Source organism: Doryrhamphus excisus, linkage group LG16, assembly GCF_037039965.1.
Source record: "Doryrhamphus excisus strain RoL-2023G ecotype Guam linkage group LG16, RoL_Dexc_Guam_v1.1, whole genome shotgun sequence".
Taxonomy (NCBI): domain Eukaryota; kingdom Metazoa; phylum Chordata; class Actinopteri; order Syngnathiformes; family Syngnathidae; genus Doryrhamphus; species Doryrhamphus excisus.
Genome location: NC_136372.1, coordinates 18141631 through 18161499, shown reverse-complemented (window position 1 = coordinate 18161499; position 19869 = coordinate 18141631). Strand labels below are relative to the sequence as shown.

Below are 19869 nucleotides of genomic sequence, written 5' to 3'. Positions count from 1 at the left end.
AAGCTTCAAAGCAGTTACCCCAAGTTGATATATTCATATTTGCATTGCCCTTCATGAACTACAGCCACGCCCCCCTGCAGCACCATGTGTATATCCTGTTTAGTTTGAAGCATTAAGAACACCTCTCTATTAATTATTTAACACGGCGGAAGGACAACGTGTTTTCATGCAAATGATTGTATTGGGAATCAGACACAAGCTGGGGAAAGCTCAGTCGGCAAAAGTTGACTGTTTTCCCCCATAACACTGAAATGAATATGAATATATTCACAAGCTCACTGTATTGCTTCTTACACGACCACGTTGGCTTAATGTGATGGTTTGTACACAATGAATATATTTGCATAATTTGCAGCAACAGAAATAACGCTGGCCTTGTCTGCTGTCGCATGTTAAAGCTTCCCCCGGATCAGATGTCGCTGCGCAGCGTGTAACGCACACAGGAAGAAGTGAGACAAACGCGGTGCTGCTTGTTATTAATCAAAGTCGAGATACAGTCCAGCAAGTGGGCTCTTGCGTTGCGAATATACACGTTAATGCTTCTTCGTTGTTGTAGCAGCGCTACCAGTGGGCTTTCCTCTCTTTGGCAACCATCTCCAGCAAATGGGAATGGCTCGCGTAGAGTGGGAAGGACGAGTCCACATCAACCCACTGGACTTGGCCTGCGTCATCGCCAGCTTGCAAAGGCAGCTCGCTCACACTGTTGCCTGCGTAAAAACAAAGAAACGTCAAAGTCCTGCACAAAATCTGGCATTTGGGTGATTTTTTAAAGGAAGTAAATAGCTCATTGCTACCATTTTCATCATGGAAGTTGACAGCAACTGTCTCCATCCAAGCATTGTCAGTGTTTCTTGGGTCGTCCACGTATCCTTTAAAGACCTGGAGAAGGAAATGATTACTGAACGTGTGTAACCGTATGACAACACTACATATTACACATAACATTATTCAGCCACAGACCTGAAAACCTGCTGATTTGAACAGTTGGGTAATACGCTCATGAATGTTCTCCCTCTCTGACGGCGCCACTGCCAGCGAATTCAGCGCCTCTTCTGAAAACTCACGCTGAAGTGTGAGAGAAACCTGCTCCCCGGGATCCACCATCCCCTGCAAAACAGGCACACGGCTCTCATCCGCAAGCAGAAGCGGAGAGGAAAAAATGTGGGGGAAAAAGCCACCCACCCCTGGAATGGCCCACTCCCCGCAATCTTTTCTCTTGATGGACACAAATTGCAGGATAGGCTTTTTGGAGACGGGGTGAAGAATCTTTTCACCTTTAGCATCTACTTTCCATCTGTTAGACGATAACATGAGTTATACAGGACTTCCTTGGTTCCCTAAGTGGGGTACGCAAATAAAAAATAATAACAGCACGACCACATTGTTATCAGAAAGCCAAACACTCAAAGTTACACGATCAGCTTAAGAAAGGTGAGACAGGAATTAGTTCCTTTTACTGTGTGCAATATATGAACAAATAAGTAAGTATGTGACAAATCTTAAATTAATAATAAATTGATTTAATTCATATTTAATATAATATTAATGTAAAAGGTGTATGCTTAAGTGTGCAGGACTTGTGAAAAAAAAAATACATAAAGTACCTTGTGACAATAGGATCTGCAGCATGGTTGGGCCCCCATCGCCCCAGCAGACCTCTACCAGTCAGACCTGTGCGTCCGTGAGGATTTCTAAAGAAATACATATATCCATTCATAAGATGCCTCAAAGAATCCAACATAAAAATGGCCAGAAAAAACACAAAACCTTCTAAAACAAAAAGAAAATGTGTACACATTCTGGAAAAAAGGACACCATCATATCATGTTAGATCAAATAATAATAATAAACAACAATATAGTATTAAAATACACAATACAATATCTTATCTGTAGTTATGCCATACCACTGCATGCATCATCCCACTTACAGTGGCTTTCCATCTTCCACTTTGTAGCTCCCCTCAAAGCTTCTTCTGTCCACAGCACCATCCACGGTATTGAACTGTGGAGAGAAAGTGCTGCAATAGAAGCAAATATAATAAGACTATAAATAGTAAGATTCTATCAAAACATTCTTGAAAATACCGCCCACCCAATTTCAGGATCTGCCCACGGTGGCTTGTTTGCCACCGTGGGATGGGTGTAGTTGACTGGATCATAACCCTGGACGCTCTGACTCCAGTCCACCTGAGCGTCATTCACTGGGAAGCGTTTGATTTGGGAACCGGGGTACTCCGGGCATCTGGACTTCCGGTGTGGCGATACTGAAGTTGTCATTGTGGGGGCAAAAGTCTTTGACAAGTGACGACAGCCGGAACTGATGAGTGTAATCGATGGATTCCCTCGGAAAGACTGGCCAGCTGAGCGAGAGAGGACAGATCTGTGGGTACGAAGAGAGATATTGAAGAAAATGGACGTATTTCACGCCGTTCGGAGTCAACACACTGGACTACATACCTGAGTCCGGAAGTGTAGACTTGGACACGGAAGAGTGTGAGCGCTAAACGAATCCGGGCTGAACAGTTTCGCCGCAACATATACATGTATACACTTCCGGGAGCCGTCAATCAATACTGCACCTTCAACAACGCCCACGGCAACGTGACCAGGAAGTGCACCATTTGCGTGATGACGTAAAAAGGGGCGTGGAAGTTATTGTATTCGAGGTGACTGTGTCCAAGCTTATCTAGCTATGTTTATGTCTATTAATAATGTTTCTTTTATTTGTTGAAAATGTACTCAGACACAAATACAAATGTTTTAGAGTTTAGACACTGACACATTGCATAAATGATACAATGTTTGGCCATTTTTACCCCTGTATCTATTTATTCTAGTAGTATCTAAAAACACAATTAATTTTACTATTACACACAATGTATCATTTCATTTGCTTATTAAACCCCACATAGTTTTGCACTGTACTTTATTCTGCTCAAACAATTGATGTTACAATTGTGTTTGTTATTGTCCTATAGTATTGTTAAAAGTCACATAATATTATAGTAAATATTTTGGCGATACTGGCCATGTATTCACTCGGTACCAAAATTTGTAGTATCGCCCACCTCAAATAAACAATATTGTCTCAAGTTTGATAAACATGTATTTTTTTTGCAAGTGGATTTCGCCACGCCCACCAGAGGTTGCTTCATCCAATGCTGTCTATTTTGCTTGTTTTGCTCACACGATAAAATTGGGTAGGCGGCGCCTGCTTAAAGAAGCGAAAAATGACGTAACTCCGCTCGGCTATGTTGACCCGATAATCCTTTCGAACGCCCCTGCATTACGGTATCTCAGCACGCGCATTTACGCTGTGTGCTGAGACCAAATCCGGGCTCTCGCACAAAATCCGTTTCCACTCGGGGTGGCGTAGAGCGGGCCCCACTTGGCTTTGCTCCGTAAATCAAACACTCGGGTCGGTCAGAGCCTCGACGGAGACGCGAAAGCTTTGACGCGAGAGCGGCGGTGAAAAGTCACTGATCGAGCAGGCGCGCCTTGGCGAGGAAAAGAATGGCGGATTCGAGCAGCACCGCAGCGGTCGGGGCCGCAGCCTCCAACAGCGCTACTGCTGCCGGGGCTGGCACTGTTGCGCATGATGGAGCGCCCGGGGCTGCGGGACAGAAACCTGCGTCCGAGTCTGTGAAGGGTCAGATTTTTGACGTGGGCCCCCGCTACACCAACCTGTCTTACATCGGGGAGGGGGCTTATGGAATGGTGTGGTGAGTACTTGTTTTCCCTTTCGGACTAGCGTACTGTCTCTAGACGGGTAGTTGTTGTTTTACTCAGTAAAAACATTCAGTTAATTTGTGGCTATATCCAAAATGCTAGCGCATTCACGTATTGATTATTTTAGTGTTGGCTAATGATATTAAATGAGCCTGTTTTGTAGTTAGCAGGTTAGCAAAGTAGCTACAGGCGTGGCTACGAGCTTTACAGGAAACGCTATAGAGGCGATTTGCGCAGGACGCCCTTCGCTGTTTTTGCACATTTTTAAGTTGCTCGCCAAACCTCTACAACTGACGCCATAATCCTACTGGTTGCTAGCTTACAAAGGAAAACAATAACAATGACGGTAATAAAATGTCGCCGAGGATGAAAAGGGGATTTGGGTGTTGCAGCGAGCGAGGCCTCCCCTCCTGTTATCGCCGCTGCTGATCTGCAGCCTTGTGTGGGCATGTTGAGCAAACCTGTTGCACTCGACGTGACTGCCAACTCACTGCTGAGATATCGGTGGCAGGGCTTTGCTGAGCCGCGAACGCGACCGCAAGTGACGTGGGAGAAAGGGGGGGGGGGTGCATTTGGTGGCTCCGTTCCACCCCACGATGCCATCATCTGTGGTTGTGACGACATTTGTTGTTTTGGTTTGTGTCATCCTGGCCATGTGATGTGATTGTGCTGCTTTGCTTGGATATTTTGGGCACCCTGACATCAGCACTGATGGATGACTAAGTGCTTGGGTGTTTATGTTGCTGTATCATCTTTTACTGCTGTGCTGGCCTTAGTATTAAAGCCATCTTGTGTCTTCATAATGTTAGGCGGGGAAATGAAGCTACTGTATGCCCATTTATTAATAATAAATATGATATGTGATCACTTTTAATACAGTATGGCTGCACAGAATGAGTGACAAAATAGCACACAATGATTTTCCATCTGTTTTTAATGTTACTTAAGGAGCCAGGAAGCCTCATTGGCCCCAGTGCCCTGGTTTGACCCACTCACGGCTGCCTGTCATTCATCACCTCATGTGAGGAGCGATTGCATTAATTAATGGACTATTTTTTTAAAATTGTTTTTAATACATTCATGCACGGAAGTACAGTCGGGTGAGCTAGCGTGCTCACCCGATTTTATTGTATTTATTTCTATCAAGGAAGTACCCTGTCCGCTGTTTTTGCGGGAGCGGCCATTAAGAACAACAGAAAGACCATTCCAAGTGTTTCAAAAAATCATAATGCTGATAGTAATAAAAAGTAGTATTTCTTTCAACTGTAAGCAAATGGCCTTTTAATAATTTAATAATTTCCCTTTTTAATTTCTTGCAACCACTCAAATTAGTCCTTCCCTTGCGCAACTCAGCCAAGATGGCACCGATTGAAGATGGTTTGGCTCCACTGCGGCGCACATTCAACCGGGTATTGACTGGTGTACTTTTCAGAAGAACGTGTACTCTGTGTACTCTCTTCTGTGTCAATATTACATCCTCACCTGAGGCATACCTTCAACCGATGTAGGATCATTTTCACCGTGTTTTATAAACATTAGAACTGCAGAGCGCTTGGTATGTGTCCGTATGCGTGGATTTCAGCTCCACGGAACACGACCACGGAGTCGGGTCAGGCTTGAGGTGATGTTTTGTAAAAGCAGTGGAAGATGACTGTAAGGAAAAATGAATTTAATGCGGCATCCACCGCTTTCACGAGCGTCACCTGGTCACGTCTTCACTCCCACACCTACTCCAAACAGACGGAGTGTACCTACACTCCTGTAGGTGTACTCGTACACACCTCCATGCTCATCTCCGCAGCGCAGACTCCTCCAACGCCCTTTCCCACTCGGCTCCCGTCAGCCCCGTTCCCGGTAATGGTAATGGTGTACGATTCCTGCGGTGTGTAACTTGAGCTCTGCTTTGTGCCTCTCCGAAACATGCAGCTCTGCCCTGGACCACCTGACAAACCAGCGCGTCGCCATCAAGAAAATCAGCCCCTTCGAGCACCAGACGTACTGCCAGCGCACGCTGAGAGAAATCAAGATCCTGCTGCGCTTCAGCCATGAGAACATCATCGGCATCAACGACATTCTAAGGGCTCGGCACATCGACAACATGAGAGATGTGTATCCTTTCGAACACTTCCTGTTCACGTCCGCACAAACAGTCGCCGCACGTCCTGTACATTCTGGTTCTGCTCTTCTAATTCTAGCAGCACCTGAGTGGGGCAGATTGCCGCACTGCCCCGCTGTCCTACAAAAGCAGCACAGTACGGCTCTTTTTTTTGTGTCAAATTTTGAAATTTCGAAATGATCAAGGCACGCCGTGTACCTTGGTTGCCTTTTAGCCTCGTCTCTATTTGAGTCAGAAAGATCTGGCAGGCTGAACTTTTAGCGTAGAAGCAAAGCCAATGTGACGCTTTTGTTGCTGCTTCAGTGAGTAATTACATAAAATGACATCGGTCGTTAGAGTTTACAATTTTGTGTCCATATTTGATTTAACGCTTCATTATTACGTTCAAGTTGGCGTCGCCGTGTCTTTAATCTGCCCCCGTCCAAATACTTACGACAGATGGTGGCAAAGTCCATTTTTTGAGTAACGTCGTCATTGAGTCCGTCTTACGGGTAATATCTGCGTGACGATGAGCGACGAAATAATTTAGAAGTCACTCTTTGACAGCCAAAAACTCCTGACCTTGACTCTTTTGTCGTTTTTTTCTTGACGTCTTTATTGCTTTTGACTCTCCAGACATGACTAATCAACTTGCGCTCAATCACAATTGACTCGTTTTGGAAGTAGATTAGATGTATGAGTATCAGTTGCATCAAACAAATACGTCATGAAGTGGGTATAAAAACAAAAAACAACAACATAAGTTGCATATACCGGTATTTATGATTGATCTCCTAACATAACATTTAAGAAGACAAGGAAAAGGGCAATGTTTACATCAACAAGGAGACAAAGTAAAGCTACAGAAGTTGAGTTTTTAAGTCAAATGGAAACAATAAAAATGTACCTAAATTCTCAAAGAATACACGACAGGACGCCCGGTTGCATCCCGATGTGTAGAAAGGCATCAGACAGCCATATTTGAACGCCCCTAACTTCATTTTTGTATTCACAAATGAATGAAAAGATCATACGTGTGTTTTTCAATGAGTCAGTTGCTGACACAGCAGCTCCAGTCTCCAAGCGAGACGTAATTAGTATCCCAGTTAAACAACACCGCTCTTTAAAATACCACACGGATGTCATATAATGATAGTGGCACATGATTTAGAGTATTAGAAAGTATTATTACACTCTAACGTTTTTAGTGCATACCAAGTTTTGTGTAAAATGGTATGGTACGTCCAAAAAGAAAACTATCAAATGGTCCACTGATTCAGGTAAACAAAGACCATCCAAAGGGTTCGAAATTAGATTCCCGAAAGGCAATCCATTCATCCTAGTGACTTTTCGAGATGTTCCACTGTTAGCTCCTCCTTGACCCGCGCCCCCCCCCCCCCCCCCCCCCAGTTACATCGTGCAGACACTGATGGAGACGGACCTGTACAAGCTGCTCAAGAGCCAGAGGCTGAGCAACGACCACGTCTGCTATTTCCTCTACCAGATCCTGCGCGGACTCAAGTACATCCACTCTGCCAACGTGTTGCACCGGGACCTCAAGCCCTCCAACTTGCTCATCAACACCACTTGTGACCTCAAGGTAAACCCCTATTGGCCGAAACCTCCTACAGCGGTCATACATGAAGGTGCTACATCCAGTTAGCTTTCATCACTTTATTGGACACGTACTGGTTCGACTCTCTTGACCTTGATCACACCAAGATGTGGCGTTGGCACACATCAGAGGGGGCGACATTATGAAACGTCACCTCCTCTCCTCCACGATGAAGAAACGGGCCGTGCAGCCTCCCAGCACGCTTGTGAGCTCTCATTAGCCAAACTTCCAGCGCCGGATTAGCCGATCATGTGGGAGGAGGAGGAGGAGAACAAAAGCGGCGCATGTTGCCGTTCCTCGTGGACAAAAATACATCCAGTCCTCCGGCGTAAATCTCTATAATCACAGTTGCACGCCGCCGTGGTAGTAATCCCACACATGCGATGTAGCATGATATTTCATATTGAAATAATGCTTTCACAACATTTAAACATGTAACAGTAGATCTTCCACTAGGAGACTCTAAGCAGTTGACTAAACAACAAATCTAAGAACAAAGTCATGGAAAATAAATGTCTTCATTTTAAAACCTGCGACAATTTATTTAAGGTACATTTACTGGGACAAATATAACCACTACAACAAAATGGCGGTCAAAAGCAGCGGCTCAGGACCCCAAAGTGTGTCGGAGCCTTTATTGGATTGTGGGTCTTTGCCCGGAGGAATGACCCGATGTCTGTGAATGCACCTCAAGTTCTTGTCCGTGCTGTTCTGTTGCCACGCCCCCCTCCGACATGAGGTGCATTGTACATCTTAACATGTCGTCCACTCAACACACAGTTGCAGATATCTGCTGGAGAAGAACACGTGTCTTTTTGACGCAAGTTTGAGTTGAATTCCCGCTAGTTTTAATCTCTATAGTATTTTAAAAAAAAAATAGTCAAATTTATGAGATTATTATGAGATACAATTCGAAATTATGAGATAACAAGTCAGAATTATGAGATAAAAAGTGGAAATTATGAGATAAAAGGTCATAATTATGAGATTAAAAGTTGAAATGATGAGATAAAAAGTCTTCACTTCATCTTCACAATCATGGTGGTTGGTCCAAGTGTACCATACGTATGTGCTACAATTTTATTTTAGACTGTAAAAATTGTCAATTGGACACAAATATTCACGTGGCTTCATTTTGTCCTCCAGATTTGCGACTTTGGCTTGGCGAGGATCGCCGACCCCGAGCACGATCACACAGGATTCCTGACCGAGTATGTCGCCACGCGTTGGTACAGGGCTCCGGAAATCATGCTCAACTCAAAGGTTGGTGTGTGTTTGTGTCGCACGTGTGTGTGTGTGTGTGTGTGTGTGTGTGTCTCCCTGCATTGATTGTCAACTCGTTGACCGGCTGGGATGTGCTTGTGCGTCAGGGCTACTCCAAGTCTATCGACATCTGGTCGGTGGGCTGCATCCTGGCTGAGATGCTCTCCAACAAGCCCATCTTCCCTGGGAAGCATTACCTGGACCAGCTCAACCACATTCTGGGTGAGCGTTTCGTCTTTCCCACGCTACCGCAATCTATTTGTGGCGGCGGGACCGGGCCTCAATGTCATCAAGCGAGTTACCCGGCATGCCTTGCGGTGTCAAATAGGGCTGTAACGTTGATTCCAATTCCTCCTCTACGCAGGTGTCCTCGGATCCCCATCCCAAGAGGATCTCAACTGCATCATCAACATGAAAGCCAGAAACTATCTGCAGTCCCTTCCCGAGAAACCCAAGATCCCGTGGGAGAAGCTTTTCTACAAGGCGGATTCCAAAGGTAACGTAAGATGGGAGCGGATCAGGCGGGAGTGGTCAGCAGGTCTGGATCTCAATCGCACTCGTACGCTAGAGGGGCCCTCAACTGAGCCTCGACTCCAAACTTTGCGTTACTAATTTCGGTTGTCTGAAACGGATCCATGGGATTTCCACGATTTCTTCTGAGGGAAAAATAGATTTGGTTGTCAGCTGACCTTTTGGAACGGCTTCACGATGAAAACCAAGGTTCCCCAGTATCATAAAGATAACAGTGAAGTGTTTTTGGTATCCAAAGTGCGCTACACACGTAGCTGTGCTAGCGTTACATAACCTGCACTTGCTAGTTGTGCTGCACCGTATATTTCTAATAGTCATCTAACGTGAGCTATTGACTTGTCTCGCAGCGCTGGACCTGCTGGGCCGCATGTTGACTTTCAACCCCAACAAGCGTATCAGCGTCGAGGAGGCGCTGGCTCATCCTTATCTGGAGCAGTACTACGACCCCACAGATGAGGTACGCTTACACGGCCGGCGGGTTGATTAATGAGTACCGACCGATTAGCTTCTCGGCTGCTTGGTATTGCAGTAATGCATAATTGTCATGAACCCATAGAAATATTAGAGCCTCAAAAGGTCTCGTGTCATTTGAGTGCTTTGGTGGGACATTCCAAACCTGAAGATGGGGGTTGAAGGAAGCTGTTTTCATGTGTGTGCTTGTAGCCCGTGACGGAAGAGCCCTTCACGTTCTCTATGGAGCTAGATGATCTTCCCAAGGAGAAGCTGAAGGAACTCATCTTTGAAGAGACGTCTCGTTTCCAGGAAAACTACCAGGGCTCCTGAGACACAGGTACGTTCTAGTACTCAACAGAACCGGGGGGCGGGGTCGCTGGAGGCAGGGGTCTGGGTGAGCCTGGGCCACAGTCCCGAATCGCATCCTCGAGTCGCCCAAGAGACGGTCGTAGGTGCTTCAGCTTGCTTAAAAGAAGTTGAGCTCCATTTTGGGCGAGCAGTGGCCAAAAAAAACGTAACACGCAATGAGATCTATCAGTCTGGAAAATGTGAAGCCATTTCTAAAGCTTTGGGACCCCAGCAAACCACAGCGAGAGCCAAAACATGGAGCAGTGGTGATTATGGACTATGCCAACTACAATTACCCCCCATTCCATGCCATCCTAAATTACTATATAATAATTTGGGCTAACATCTGCTTATTAATTTAGCTTGGCGTCAAGCTAACAGGTTAAACTTAGCATGCTTGAATTTGTCCCCAAAAAGGAACATAAACCCTCTTTGTTTGTTATTCCCTTTTAGCTTTAACAAGTGTCGAAGCCAACCACAGGCTTGGAATCCGAAGACCCCCCCCCCCCCTCCCTCGACGACTCGCTTGAACACAAGAAAACGCATCCCTCTCCAATCCAACAAGAAAAAAAAAAAAACGAAATCTGAACATTGGCTGCTTTTCTTTCCATTCCCGCCGCAAGAAAAGTCTTCACTTTTGATTTGTGTGCTTAGGTGGGGGGGGGGGGGGGGGGGTGGCGTCTGTTGACTCCTCGCTCCTGCCAAAACATTCTTCTGTTTCCTGTTGAGTGCCCCCCCCCTTTCATAATCCAATCTCTTGTCATATAAACGACTCCTGCTTATTAACCGCCACCATTACTCTACTGTCTTGCTCCGTGTGCATCACCACCCGCCATCCACAACTAAAAGAACGGGGGGTTGCTTATCGGGGGGGTTTATGTACGGTCCATAGAAAATCTTTAAAAAAAAAAAAAAAAAAAAAGCTTTTGCAGTGGTTCGTTTGTATGAAGTCGTTTGCTTTAAAATCAGCTTAGTTGTGTTTATGTTCTCTGATTTACGTTGGAACGCGTTTTCAACGTTTGATTTCCTGGCATGTTTGCCTTTCCTTCCTAAATGACCTTCTGACCTTCTGACCTTCATACCAATGCATGCATTCCTCTAATCGACCAAAGTGGATGAGACGCCAGGAACTCGTTCGGGAACGCGACTGTGTATTCCGTTTTTTCTTGGCCGCGCCGGCCGCCATCAAAGGGCAGACGAAAGAACGCAACGCTCCTTCTATGTCGCCATGCTCCAGAATAGGCCGGTTTTGTGCGCGTCCGTCGCCCCCACCTGGCTAATATCCCGTATCGGGGGTTGTATGACCATTAAAAGCACAAGTACCGCCGCTACACGGACTGGAGACAGGAAGCCGCACGTACGACGTACCGTTGACGCTTTAGCCGTCCTCTCAGTATAAACATTAAGGCGCCGCTATGCCATTGCTAAGTCGACCCAGGACGACCGTACGGCGTTTACACGGGCGAATGGTCGGTGATGAAAAGAAATAGTCATCTAGTGTGTGTAAAGTAGCCGCAGTGGCCCCCCCTAGTGTCTACTGAGGGCACTGCACCCAGGCAAGCAAATGACCATTTGTGCTTGTTTGTGTGTTTTTTTTTTTGTTATCCTGTGTTTGCCTGTTTGTTTATCCGGTTGCCGTAGCGACCATGCCCACTGCTGACAGTGGCATTGTTTCCCATGGATGGCCGCTCTGGTGCGTGTGTGTCGTATCTGTGCATTCTTTGTTGTCACGACTTTGAGATCGCTTAGCGGAGCACCACCTGTGGGTCCGGCTCGGTGTGTGCACCGGGGGTCCGTGTTAAAGGATTGACGCAGGCGGGGTCCATGATGCTTAACAGTTACGGGGACCCCGCCCCGCCCCGCGTCGCCCCGCGTCGCCCCGCCCGTTAGCTTCAGCCTGCTGCAGTAAAATAATGTTGTACAAAGTGTCGCTGTTCTCTAGAAGCCATAGCCAGCACTATGACTGTCCCCCCACAAAAGGTGGGAGGATTTTTTTTTTTTTTTTTTGTGCACATGCGGTGAAATGCACGGATTTATTCACCCCTCCCCAACACTTGCCACGCTTTACTCAAAGGGCTGCGTCCACCCCCTCCCTCCCCACCTGTGTGCACTTCCTCTTTCTGCCACGACTTCACTTTTTTTCATCCGCCGCCACCGTTTCCTCCTCTTCCTCCTCTTCCTCCTCTTCCTCCTCTTCCTCCTCTTCCTCTCCCACCCACACGGCTAAATCAGCACGCCTGCACTTTGTTGTCCATGTTGGTCCTCCGTGTGTCCAATCCTGCCCACTCAGCTTTAAGGATCTCTTGCTTTGTCTCTCAAGTGTTTCTATATTAAGACGGCTTTTTTTCCCTCCTTACCGTCAGTGTGTGTGTGTGTGTGTGTGTGTGTGTTACTTCCTCTCAACTCTCTCGTTATTCCGCTTTTTCAGTGTGTGTGTGTGTGTGTGTGTGTGTGTGTGTGTGAGACCGTTTCCTTTCCATCCAGTGCAAAAACGAGACCCCCATTTGAATACCCGGCCGCCAGTCCACCAACCCTGCTTGCTTTTTCTCCGACCCGACCAAACATCCGACTGGGTTGCCATGGTTCCCAAACCAAGAAGACTGTTTTGCACTCACACACACACACACACACACACACACACATAAACACTTTTGACGGAGTGCGTTTGTGTGTGTGTGTGTGTGTGTGAGAAATGTTGCACTGGACGATGCCATGCACATTCCCACCGTACGGAGGAGTCTCGTGGCCTGTCAGTCATACGGCCTGTTCCCAGATATCCTTTTAAATGGTCGTTCTTATTATTACTGTTGTTATATTGGTGAGTTGTTGTATTATTTTTTTTTTACTTAAAAGGGAGTTCAAGTTGTATTGTTTTTTTTTTTTTTAATCATTAGGATGTTTTTATTTTTTTCTTGCTTATTTCTCTTATGGACGTGATTATTCTTGACAGTGTTTTCAGTCTTTCTGACACTTTTTTTTTTGTTCCAACTTGGATTTTCCCATTTTCCAAGTTCTTTATAAGGAATTATTTTAAAAGGAATTATGTGTCGATTGTCAAAGAGATATGAGTTATTGAGGGTTATTGTCTGTATATTGTATGGATATTACTGAAATGATTAACAAAGAAACAAAATTATATTACATAATTGAATAAAATTTCCTGATACCGTTGCAGTTATGGCTCTTTATTTTTTTTCCCAGTCTATCCTAGGAATTACATTACAGTAATCCCTCGTTCATTGTGATTAATTGGTTCCAGAAAGTGTAAAAAAGTGCTCATATGACATTTTTAATATAACAAAAATATTATGTTTTGTTTTTTTACATATTTACTGCAGCCCACCCCAAATGAAAGTCCTCTTGGAAACACTTGATGAATGATACTTTAAGGGCCAAATGATTCCGATTTGTTCCGTGTATTTCCAAACAGAACAATGGACCATGAGGTTCCTCCATAAAGTCGTCTTAAGCAAACTTGCTTTTCCTGCCGCACGGCTTTGACGTCCTCCCTTTTTACGACACGTCTCAGCATGCCGCCGTCCTGCATCCCGGACATTCCCTGGCCCGGGAATGACGTGTTATCCCATTGTGGGAATATGCTGGAAGTCTTACATTATTCTGCAGTGAATAGGGTGCTGTGTTGTGGTGAAAAGCGGCCGTGTTCCACGTCCCAGTGGCTTAGTGTTGGTTACATTCCAGCTCGGCGATGGAGTCATCCGTACGTTACTGCGCCGTGCTGCGCTCTGCCGGCACGGCGCCGCCTTGCATACAACGATGAGTGAAGCTGCTGCAAGTGTTGACTTGACTCGAAAGCAGCGTTTAAGTAATTGTTCGCTTATTATGTATATTAATGAGTTAATGTAGAGGCATGATGGCAAGAATAATAATAATCCAGGAATACACAAAGGTGTGATACGCAAACACAATCCAAAAGGAACATTGTTGTTTGGGGTTGGGCGGGGGCCAGCAAGGTACAGGTGAGCTGGGGGTCAGCTGGTACTTCATTAACTGGTTTTTACTGCTCGGCTGGCTGCTTGCAGAGGGAGCCAAGCGCAGACATGGAGTAGGGACACCGTCAGTCCTACCTGTCTTTCAAGATTTTTGGATGTAGATGAGGAGCAGGTTAGCCTTAAAGCTCACTAATTCCTAAGCGGGTTACGAGTCCTAGTGGGTTCTAAAGGGCCATGAGCGGTTTTTGGTACCTTATCGTCCCGGCTTTGGGAGGGTACGCAGTCGCCTCGCTGTACCTGCTGAAGAAGCCACAGGTTCTCCACAGGAGGAAACGCACGGCCTTCCACTGCACACACATCTCCCACAGAGGAGGTAAGAGGGTGAAGACTTGGGTTTTTTTGGTGGGGGGGGGTTATATTATTTGAAATGTGTTGATGTATCTGCTAAGATGACGGCTTTCTCTCTCACCAGGATGTGGCGAGAGGATAGAAAGCACGATGGAGGCGTTCACTCAGTGAGTATTGCTGATGCTAATATGGATTACTACTGATAGTACTGTATAAGTACTGATAAGGTACTTAATTTAATTTAGTTGAATTTGTCTGTCAGACTAGATAGGACAGCTCTTGTTTAGTTCATGCTCAAAGACCAGTTAAGACAGCTCTGGTCTTTTTCATGCTCAAAGACTAGCTAGGACAGCTCTAGTCTAGTTCATGCTCAAAGACTAGATAGGACAGCTCCAGTCAAGTTCATGCTCAAGGACTAGATAGGACAGCTCCAGTCTAGTCCATGCTCAAAGACTAGGCGGGACACACTAGTCAGACTAGATAGGACAGCTCTAGTCTAGTTCATGCTCAAAGACTAGGTAGGACAGCTCTAGTCTAGTTCATGCTCAAAGACTAGATAGGACAGCTCCAGTCAAGTTCATGCTCAAGGACTAGATAGGACAGCTCCAGTCTAGTCCATGCTCAAAGACTAGGCGGGACACACTAGTCAGACTAGATAGGACAGCTCTAGTCTAGTTCATGCTCAAAGACTAGGTAGGACAGCTCTAGTCTAGTTCATGCTCAAGGACTAGGTGGGACAGCTCTAGTCCATGCTCAAAGACTCGGTGGGATCGTTCTAGTCTAGTTAATGCTCAAAGACTAGGTAGGACAGCTCTAGTCTAGTTCATGCTCAAAGACTAGGTAGGACGGCTCTAGTCTAGTTCATGTCAAAGACTAGTTAGGACGGTTCCAGTCTAGTTCATGTCAAAGACTAGTTAGGATGGCTCTCGTCTAGTTCATGCTCAAAGACTAGGTAGGACAGCTCTAGTCTAGTCCATGCTCAAAGACTAGGTAGGACAGCTCGACTCGAGTTCATGCTCAAAGACTATGTAGGACAGCTCTAGTCTAGTTCATGCTCAAGGAAAGGACTAGGTAGGACAGCTCTAGTCTAGTTCATGCTCAAAGACTAGGTAGGACAGCTCGACTGGAGTTCATGCTCAAGGAAAGGACTAGGTAGGACAGCTCTAGTCTAGTTCATGCTCAAGGAAAGGACTAGGTAGGACAGCTCTAGTCTAGTTCATGCTCAAAGACTAGGTAGGACAGCTCGACTCGAGTTCATGCTCAAAGACTATGTAGGACAGCTCTAGTCTAGTTCATGCTCAAGGACTAGCTAGGACACCCCCCAGCCTATAGAGCCTAGCGTGCATGTAAAGTCATGTGACCACTTCCACGGTTTTCCCGCAGCGCGGTCAAGCAGGGAACGGAGATGCTGGAACTGGACTGTCACATGACACACGACGGGCATGTGGTGGTGTCACATGATGAGAATCTCCTGAGGCAGACGGGACATGACGTCACCATCTCCTCACTCAGACTACAGGTGGGAGGGGGCAAAGAACACAGGAACCTTGGTTAGCGTTTGTTAGCGGTTAGCGGTTGTCAAGCTAGGGATGCTAACGTAGACATTTATGATGCAGATGATTAGGAAAACAGCTGGACTCATGCAGCGTGCTAATAACACAACAAGATGGCCGCCTTGAGGAAAATGTACACAAACCGAGACTGTATTTTTTTCCACATTAACCGAAAAAGAAGCTAACATGGTCAAACGCTAACCAAGGTTCCACTGTACGTACAACGCTACAAGGAAATGTGCTCCAGTCTAATTGTCATGTAGTTCTAATCCAAACGTACACTCAGCTGTGGTCGACTCCGCGTGGCCTTAAAAAAGACGATAATGCTGACATTTGGTCATCACCACCAAATATGGCGTAGACGTCACACCGCACGTCGGTCATTCTGGTTTGGAGTGGCCATGATGGCCAAAAACCAAAAAAAATGCTCCTCTGGACTTTGACCAAATGAGGCCAAAATCAAAGCATGGCTCCTTGGCAGATGGTGGATGATGAATTTAGAAGGATTGGGGGCTGTCCCTTGGGATGTGGGAGGAGCCTTTGCTGAACCTGAACTGGGCTCCCTAATGTCAGACTTGATAATAATTGGAGTGTTTGATATGCGAGCCATAAGGCGGTGGACGTAAACCTTGCAGTACGCGGCAACGTGAGCGTTCCTCACATTCGATGTTCTCTATTTTTACAGGATTTACCTTTGTACAAGGACAGGCTGGAGGTGACGTTTAACGCAGGTGAGACGTGCCTTCCTCGTTTATCATTCACAAACGGTAACGTGTGTGTGTGTGTGTGTGTGTGTGTGTGTGTGTGTGTGTGTGATGTCCACCAGGTCACTACAGCAGCGGTGCAGACAGGAAGTTTGCTTTGCTGGAGGATTTGTTCAGAAAATTCCCAGAGATTCCGATCAGCATTGAAATTAAAGAGAACAACAACCAGCTGATCGAAAAGGCAACACACACAAACACACACAAACACACACATATACACACACAGTATCTATCTTCATGTACATTAGTTTGTATGGTCAGGATCTCCTGCAAAGCCGAGCACACATGCTTCATTGTAAGGCGGCTTGAACCTTCATAGACCTCAAGAACTACCAAGTCCGTTCTTCATCTGGGCTGGACCATCATTTACTTTCTACACTTCTATGCTGTTTTCATAAGCAATATAATATAATAATGTTATTATAACATGTAATCTTGTCTTGTGTGTTTTTGTAGGTATCTGCGCTGGTCAAACGCTACCACCGGGAGGAGATCACCGTGTGGGCGTCAGCCAACTCTGCAATCCTGACCAAGTGCCGCCAAACGGTGACTAGACGACTAACTCGGCTCCCATCGTCCTGTGAGCCGCGACGGAGCGTCCATCTTGACGTCTTCTTTGCGCTTCCAGAATGGAGCCATGCCGTACAGCTTCTCCATATACCGAGGCGTGCTGCTTCTTCTCTTCTTCTACAGCGGCCTGCTGCCCTTTGTGCCGCTGGGAGAGAGCTTACTGCAGTTCTACCTGCCCCGCATATTCAACAGGTGTGCTGGGCTCGCTGTGGAACTCCACGTTCATGTACTTTTGGTGGAATATTGCATTCATTTGAAGTGTTTTTCTCTTTGTGCGAGCAGGACGTTTATTCCCGAGAACACGTTTCTGAGGAACAGAATGGTCGTCTTTTTAATAGAAAAGTGAGACTGCTCTTTTTTTGGAATCAAAACAAGACATCAATCATCATGCACTTGGCAAAGAAAGCTAATTATAATACCATATATGTCATATAAGCATACAGAATTCATGAAGTAAATGAAACTTATCTAATATTACTTCAATAACACAATTTGATATTTCCAAATGCAGTGAAACCTCATTTTTTCTTTTGACCAAAACAGAAATATATGTAAACAAAGCAATTTATGTGATAATAAATGTGAACAAAAAACACATTTTCCAGGATACAGTTTTAATTTTACATACCAAAAACAATGTGAAATAATTATAAATGACTAATGAAATTCATAAATCAATATTTAACGTCGTTTTTATATTTATTGGAGGCTTTTGCTGTCTAAAAATCCACGTTCACGCTAGCAGTTAGCATTAGCAATCTTACATGGCGATTTCAAACAACTCCAAATATTCCAATTAAGGAGGTAACTAAGCTGCGTATACGTTCCACTTAAAGAACATAAAATACTTAAAGTCAAGCACCTTCAATATCTCAATAGCAGTAGACTACTAGCAAATGTTGTGATTGATATAAAAAATTGTTTTGATAAACTCCCCCCCGAAGTAGCAACACACATAGATTGCTACAAAATGAAGTAATGCGTCTGTACTTTATGAATGCCATTTTTGCAATACTTATCAGAATATATTTCATTCTAGAGTAACTATGAGGAAAAGTCTCTTCAAGCATCTTGCAGCTCGTGGAATCCAGGTATGATTCTATTTCTTTTTATTATTATTCATTCATTCATTTTTTACTGCTTATCCTCATGAGGGTCGCGGGGGTGCTGGAGCCTATCCCAGCTGTCTTCGGGGCGAGAGGCTGGGTCCCCTCTGGACTGGTGGCCAGCCAATCACAGGGCACATATAGACAAACAACCATTCACACTCACATTCATACCTGTGGACAATTCACCTAGCATGTTTTTGGAATGTGGGAGGAAACCGGAGTACCCGGGGAAAACATGCAAACTCCATACAGAAATGATCGAGGGTGGGGAAAGACAAAATTAGAAGCCAAAAAGTTACCACTTCCACACAAAATAGGAGGAGAACTCATTAATTTATTCATTTTCAACCGCTTATCCTCACGAGGGTTGCGGGGGTGCTGGAGCCTATCCCAGCTGTCTTTGAGGCGAGAAGCTGGGTCCACCCTGGACTGGTGGCCAGCCAATCACAGGGCACATATAGACAAACAACCATTCACACTCACATTCATACCTATGGACAATTTGGAGTCGCTAATTAACCTAGCATGTTTTTGGAATGGGGGAGGAAACCGGAGTACCCGGAGAAAAAACACGCATGCGCGGGGAGAACACACAGAGATGGTGGGATTGAACCTAGGTCACCTAGCTGTGAGGTCTGCGCGCTAACCACTCGACCACCGTGCGGCCCTATTATTATTATTCTGTTGTTTTTCTTCTGCACAGACACACACTAAAAACCAGCCTTCGAAGGAAACTACATTCAAAATGCAAAGCGCACACACACACACACACACACACAGCGAGAGTTTTGACATCTCTGATGTGAGTAATCTCTGCAGGGATGAGCTCACCCCCGCCATGAGGCCACGAGTGGCCACCTCATCACTTTAGTGTGAAAACATTTGCAGCAAATGCCATCATCTCATTAGCCGCACGCAGGATTGAGATTCCTTTGGGAGAATAACATCATTCTTAGCTGAATACGGGTACCTGCACCAAATCCGTCAGTGCTTCCATGAAGGATGCAGTTATAACGACTATACGTGTATGAATCCATCAGATAGATAGAAGACGTCACATGGCTCAGTTTCTGATCCATGTGATTGCAGGTGCATTTGTTTGTGTGCAATAAAGAGGAAGACATAAGAGCGGCGTTAGAAGTGGGGGCCACGGGGGTGATGAGTGACTACCCCTCTCTTCTGTCAAGCGTCCTCTGCAGAAACAAACGTCAGGAGTGACAAAGTAACAAATCCTGCTGTATGTCCATTTCCACGCTGACCACTTCTAATCTTTCAATCTTGCTGGATGATATCACCTGACAGAATGAGCATTTATGGAATAATATAACAAATAATGACATGTCAATAAAAGGGAACAAAATGAATGTGTAGTTTTTTCATGCCACGGGCAAAGTCCGCCCACACTGCTGTGGTACTAATCAAACTGTCTCGGGAGAGAACAAAGGCTGTATTTTTCTGACCCGATTAGCTACGCCTTGCAATGTGGCAAGTGGGTTAATGGATTATGACTGGGACCATTGCAGGGCCGCGTCATTGGGC

At 45.5% G+C, this 19869-nt stretch overlaps 3 protein-coding genes across 3 annotated transcripts; 2 read left to right on the top strand and 1 right to left on the bottom strand.

The window, feature by feature from the left end:
* Positions 1 to 461: 461 nt before the first annotated feature.
* On the bottom strand, positions 462 to 2616 carry nudt9 (nudix (nucleoside diphosphate linked moiety X)-type motif 9). The gene is made up of 8 exons (XM_058050082.2): positions 2460 to 2616; positions 2095 to 2382; positions 1931 to 2020; positions 1605 to 1691; positions 1183 to 1294; positions 961 to 1107; positions 795 to 879; positions 462 to 707 (listed from the first exon to the last, which is right to left on the bottom strand). Exons 1-8 carry the CDS (start codon positions 2543 to 2545, stop codon positions 562 to 564), a joined length of 1041 nt encoding a protein of 346 aa, XP_057906065.2. The 5' UTR covers positions 2546 to 2616; the 3' UTR covers positions 462 to 561.
* A 662-nt stretch (positions 2617 to 3278) lies between these two features.
* On the top strand, positions 3279 to 10619 carry mapk3 (mitogen-activated protein kinase 3). Its single transcript, XM_058050071.2, has 9 exons — positions 3279 to 3724; positions 5658 to 5840; positions 7237 to 7426; positions 8588 to 8704; positions 8812 to 8926; positions 9069 to 9200; positions 9583 to 9692; positions 9899 to 10025; positions 10490 to 10619. Exons 1-8 carry the CDS (start codon positions 3516 to 3518, stop codon positions 10016 to 10018), a joined length of 1176 nt encoding a protein of 391 aa, XP_057906054.2. The 5' UTR covers positions 3279 to 3515; the 3' UTR covers positions 10019 to 10025; positions 10490 to 10619.
* Positions 10620 to 13947: 3328 nt separating this feature from the next.
* On the top strand, positions 13948 to 19675 carry gdpd3a (glycerophosphodiester phosphodiesterase domain containing 3a). Its single transcript, XM_058050069.2, has 10 exons — positions 13948 to 14359; positions 14459 to 14501; positions 15718 to 15853; positions 16573 to 16618; positions 16714 to 16832; positions 17108 to 17197; positions 17280 to 17413; positions 17504 to 17563; positions 18261 to 18312; positions 19420 to 19675. The coding sequence occupies exons 1-10, from the start codon at positions 14221 to 14223 to the stop codon at positions 19546 to 19548; spliced, it is 948 nt and encodes a 315-aa protein (XP_057906052.2). The 5' UTR covers positions 13948 to 14220; the 3' UTR covers positions 19549 to 19675.
* The last annotated feature ends 194 nt before the right edge of the window (positions 19676 to 19869 follow it).